Source organism: Porites lutea, chromosome 2, assembly GCF_958299795.1.
Source record: "Porites lutea chromosome 2, jaPorLute2.1, whole genome shotgun sequence".
In the NCBI taxonomy this organism is placed as follows: domain Eukaryota; kingdom Metazoa; phylum Cnidaria; class Anthozoa; order Scleractinia; family Poritidae; genus Porites; species Porites lutea.
The window spans coordinates 7,877,719-7,883,563 of NC_133202.1; the positions used below are offsets into that span (position 1 = coordinate 7,877,719).

General features: G+C 39.0%; 1 protein-coding gene across 1 annotated transcript; it reads right to left on the reverse strand.

The window, feature by feature from the left end:
• Positions 1-617: 617 nt before the first annotated feature.
• LOC140927607 (uncharacterized) lies at positions 618-4,964 on the reverse strand. Its single transcript, XM_073377285.1, has 3 exons — positions 2,246-4,964; positions 1,635-1,931; positions 618-734 (listed from the first exon to the last, which is right to left on the reverse strand). The coding sequence occupies exons 1-2, from the start codon at positions 4,798-4,800 to the stop codon at positions 1,643-1,645; spliced, it is 2,844 nt and encodes a 947-aa protein (XP_073233386.1). The 5' UTR covers positions 4,801-4,964; the 3' UTR covers positions 618-734; positions 1,635-1,642.
• Positions 4,965-5,845: the final 881 nt, after the last annotated feature.

Here is a 5,845-nt window from a genome sequence, read left to right on the forward strand (position 1 = left end):
ATAGTAACTACGTTGTTCTGGTACAATACAACTTGCAGTGTAAAATGTTACTTTGTGTGAATTCAAATTATTTCTACTTTATAATTAACTGTGGGAGTAAAATGGTTCACTACTGTACTAACAGTCAGAATTCACTGGCAAAGCCAATCTCTTTTCCTGCTCGCCCTTCGGGCATGTTGTACCTTGTGCTGCCAGCAGATTGCTGGTATAATTTTATTTTATACAACCCCAATAAACTACACTGTAAATTATTGGATGGCAAAAAATTTTCTTGTTCTATATGCTGTGTAACAAATATTTTTCAGAGCTGTCATTAAAAATAACTCATAACAACAGTCATAATAATAATTAATATATAATACTAACCAAATTAAAACAGTCTGCTCCATCATCATCACAAGGCCATATGGCAATTAAAGCACTGCAAATCCTTGATCGATGATGGAAGTGGACTGCTCTACCATCATTAAAGAGTCTGGCTAATGTTTAATTGTGCCTCACATACATGACACTTCCACTGTTCTACAGGCTACTAGAGTCTGTTAAATGTTCATCCTGAAAACGTTAAGCCTTGTTGCTAACATGTTTTTATTTTTTCTTCCTTACAAAGGTTTGTACTATATCTGGTCATGATCAGCGACAAATACACACTGAGCATGCTCATAAAGAAGCGATAACTTCTACATACTGTGTTCATTTCTTTCCAGAAATGTGACAGTACTGACAAGAAGTGCCTGTAGAGGAAAGTACATGTGAATTATTTCCTGGAAACAATACCAGACACCTCAGCAAAACATTTTATAACAAAAATTATCCTTAAAGACACAACATTTTAATGACTACAAGTTTCATGTTCATCAAGTATTTTTATTATATATAATCGTAACTGTAACTTTTTTGATTAAACACCTGATGCAACCACATAAAACCAACTTGACCAAGTAAAAGCATACAGTGCATTCGTCCATGGCTGTTAAAGTGCCTGTTATCTCAGTGAAAAGGTGGAATGACGCAGCCTTTAAACTATAACACCATACATTTGTTACCAGTATCAGGAGACTTTCTCTGGTATTATAATATTAATAATTAAAAAAAAAATTAAATTAAATTAATTTTATTTAAACTCGATAGCGTGAGGAGTGGTTGCCCAATCTCCCGAGCCAGGGGCTCATGTATTAACAATTGAGCATTCCGGATCGAATTGGAATTTGGAAATGTTGGTTTTTGTGGAGAGGGGAAAACCGGAGTACCCGGAGAAAAACCTCTCGGAGCAGAGAAGAGAACCAACAACAAACTCAACCCACATATGACGTTGAGTCTGGGAATCGAACCTGGGCCACATTGGTGGAAGGCGAGTGCTCTCACCACTGCGCCATCCCTGCTCCCCAAAATTTACATGTAAGTGGGCTCCCACATTTAAGACCACTTTCTTGCACAGTTTATTTTACCAATACGTCTTTTTATAGCAAATTTGTACTTCTCATTTTAGAATTCAATATCTGCATGAAACATAGTACTGAAATACCCAGTAATCAAAGTGGTGAGCTGAAGCTGTTATTTTACATTATTTTACTGGTATTATATATTTTGTCTACCTTGACAGTCCAATTTAGTCAGAAAAAAAAATTACTGACCTTTCTTTCTAAGGAATCCATTCATTCAACTCTCTTTCAAAACTATGGTCTTCACAATACATAAAGGGAATTCTGTCTCCCTGCCGTCCAGGCATAACATTAAACACGTGCTGGCGTCGCACTTGTTCCTCTCCAACTGACGGTGACACATAGTTTGGTTGATGACCAGGACAGTTGGATGAGGGGCAGGCCGGGCCACAGTGGAAACTGACAAAAGGAAAATTCGTTTTGCAGATTCCATCAACCATGGAAAACACGTGACACAGAACATCTGATGGCCTTACTTCATCATTTTCCCTAATCAATAAAAGACCAGCAGTCTCAGTCACTCATTTTATAACAGATGACAATAGGAATTAGCTCCTACCACGGAAGTAACTGATTCCAGTGTACGGGTATTATTGTCAATATTAGTTGTTGTGCATAAATTAACACTAATCCTGCCTTACATAATTTTCATAATATTATATCTAGGCCAAAAACTAAATTCATTTATGCTTATATTTCCTAGGCTTTGAAACATAATTTGACACTTTGATTGAGCAATAAATGCTACCAATAAACATACCATATGTAGCTAAGCTTAAACCAGTAGGATTATCCAGCCTTACCTACATCTGAATGTGACTTCAATCATCTTCTCCTCCTTCATCAACTTGAGACTATAAGGTTGCCGAGCAGTCAACCAGAACCTGCCAGCATCTCTGAATATAACTGTATGACCATTGGGAAACTCCACCCTACTAAGCTTGTGAGCACGAGATAGCAGATGGTGGAACAAAGGGTGAGGCAGGAACTTGGTGAAGAATACATAACACTTCTTATCAGTGTTGTCATCATACCATATGGGTGTGTCCCTTTCTGAGGCCATTGGTAACAAGGAGGGTACAAAGTGTGTTGGGTGCTCCTTACCTTCACACACTCTGAACATGTTCACCCTACTGTTTGCCAATGGGCAGATCAAATCACATTCTTCAAGAAATGCAGTCATGGCTTCTACATTTTCCTTTACATTTGAGATGATGTTCTCCAGGAGTGATTTTGTCAACAGTCCTTTTTCTTTCAAAAGATTCCAGTCATGCCTCAAGCCCCTCGCCTGGTGGATTGGGAGTGGTGGTGTGACCAGTTGGATAATGATATCAACCAATATTTCAGGCTTGAGAAGTATCCAGTTGGACAGATCAAGATCTTGATCTCTCTCAAGGTAAATTACCAGACCTGTTTCATGAAAATATTGGAGGGTTTCTTTGGACCAGTTGGTGGAACTGAGGTTGTCAAAGTTGTCAAGTACATTAGAAAACTCTTCAAGGCGTAGACAGAACTTTGCGCCATTCTGTTCCTTGAGGTTGATTATTGCATCCTGTACTCTAACCCAAGACAGAGGAATCTCACGACCAAAGGTTTCCTTGACTTGTTTTTCCTTGGCCACAGTGGTTATTTTCTCTTGGAGAACTTGAACTCCACTTTCTTCCTTCCCTTTCGAATTCTCAATAGGAAAAAAAACCAGATCTTCAGTGTCATTTACAACTAGTTGATCACAGTATGTATTCCAAAGGTAACTTTTTAGGTGCTCATCTAATCTTTTAATGTTGTTCCTATCCATGTCTCCTCTTTGAGTTCCTACCAGAAAGATTGGAATATTGGGTGGGACATGACTGCAGTGAGTTTCAAACCACCACTCTAATCTGTTACATTCGGCTTCAAATCCACTAAAATTTTTTCCGGTGAAATCAGTCATGTTAAATACAATGACATAAAAAGCCTTTTTTCTAAGAAATATTCGATAGTAAGGATGATATTCCTTATCCCCAGGAAAATCAAGGATCCTCAATTTAATTGAGGAAAACTTCTTATGTAGAGCAACCTTAAGCTTTTCTTTACGTAGCTCTTGTTTTTCTATCACCACTACTGTGAACTTGTTGCCTTCAATTCCTAATTCCTGCATATTCAGCCATTCTCTAAAAAGGCTATCACAAAGAAAAATAAGAAATATTGTGCTGTCGAAACACTTTAGCGCGAACATGTTGATAAGTCGAATTAGTAATAAAATGTATAAGGAAGTTGAAGTAAACGTGACTGCAACTTTAGAAACGCTCCTACTAGGCCACTTAAGTAATAATTTAATGTATATAGATGTTGACTTAAATGATTCATATATCCAAAACAGGACAAAAGGTAACATGATGGTTCGAACAAACTCATCAGGATCCTTAATTGAGCGACCAACTCCTGAGTAGTAGCTGATCAAGAGTAAAGCTCCAGCAATAACGTAAACCATACTAATTGATACAGAAAGCAGGATTGGCAGGAAGCAAAACATATTTAGGGACCCCTGGTACTTAAATTTCATTTGTCTTGGATAAGGACATTGCCAAGAGATTCCCACGCTTGAAAGGATGTATACACTCGTAAGGCCCCAAAATAGTGCAATCAAAAGATAGCCATCGGCATTTATAAGAGTAATCATTTCATAATGATAGAATATTAGAGTTAATGCTAAAAAAGCACCTATCAGCAATCCACGAAGCCTGAGAGTGAAGGCAACTGTCGTTACTATTAACCTAAAGGTGTGATTGTAGTTTAAAAGGTATAAAAAAACAATAATATATAAAAATAGCAGGAGGACTAATGGAGATACGAAAGGATCACAAACAATAGAGAGCAGGAAATAGAGTATAAATGCCGTAACTGAAGATACAAATCCGTTTCTCCAGTAAGTCAAGCTCCGAAGGACAATGTTTTGGGAATTTGTTGGCCTATACAAAGTCAGCTGTACACTGATCCTTTCGCGAAACCACCACAGATTACCAAGCGATAGGTCCTTCAAGCCCAAGTTTTTCCAGTCTTCGTCCACCAGTTTTTGTTCCATTTTCCGAGTCTTAGTTTGGCTAGGATCGAAGGGTTTTCCTGTGAGTGAGTTAACAAGACTTGTTTTACCAGCTCCTGAGTCCCCCAGAATCATGCACTGTCCCTGAAACACAAATTGCTTGATCGTTGCATCTTCATCCTGCAAGTTCAAGTTCTTGAGCACTTCCGCGTTAGCCACTTGATCTTCTGTTAAACCAGTTGCGAGGTGTAACTGCGTCAAAAAATCGCCAGTTTTGTCAAGGTTATAGTTATCGGCAAGAGATACGTGATGTAGAACAAGACCTTTTTCGTGATCCATGATTTTCAGTGTCTCTGGTAGGCATCTAATGCATGAAGATTGAAGACAAATTCACTCGAAGGCGCTCTGCATCTTACTTTGCACCCCGGATTAAGGATTCCCCAGACTATCCTCGTTCCCAGAGCTACACGGCTTGATTTGTAACGGCAAGAAACTACAGGCTCTGGGGACGAGAATGAACCCAATCAGACCGCAAGTCTCATGAGTCAAAAGAGTGGTTGGAAACAAAGGACCTGTTTACTGGAGGTGGGGGATCCCAGATAGGTAAGGTAAAATGCGGCGGGTCACTCCACCTATCATGTAAACGTGATCAAATTAACATGAGAGATTGTATGGACAGGCGGGCTACCTCACCTACCTAGGGTCCCCCACCCCCATGTAAACAGGCCCTAAGTTTAACCAATTCTTACTCCTAGAATGAAATTAAGCAACTTTTCTGTTCCTCATCGAGTTTATTTTTGGGCTGTCTTTTTTTTTCAATTACTTGTTGTAAACGTTGGAACGAACAAAAACCAGGGGGAGTTGCTTCAATTAGTACCAACTCAGACAGATTCTTCAAACAATATCCCCAGTAAACGTAAATAATGAGTCTTGTATTGACATTTTAATGCACCCCCTAACGATTGAGATATATCATATGAGCCATCACATTGTGACGTATCTGATGTTTCATTTCATCAAAATTGCTTTTGCCCGTAAGTTGACATTTCGATATGGCAAACTCTGCAAACTAACGATAGTTTACAGTAAGAGTAATATTGGAAAGTTTTGTGTCAACCGAAGTAAAAGATAAGGACTTATATAGGGAGGCTAGTTGTTACAAGCCCCGCGAAGCTCCATGTTAAGGCAAAGCGCAAAACACGAAGTAAGGGGGGTGGCGAGTTGTGAATTGAAAGACTTCGAGCTAAATATTCTTAATTCCGACATACACAGCAGCGTATAGCTAGTCACCCTCAAGTGTCGCAGTGTGGATGAAAATACTTGTCACGTGACGTTTTGAAGCGCAAACCTCAACCCGAGGCCACTACTAAGCCTTAACTGTTAA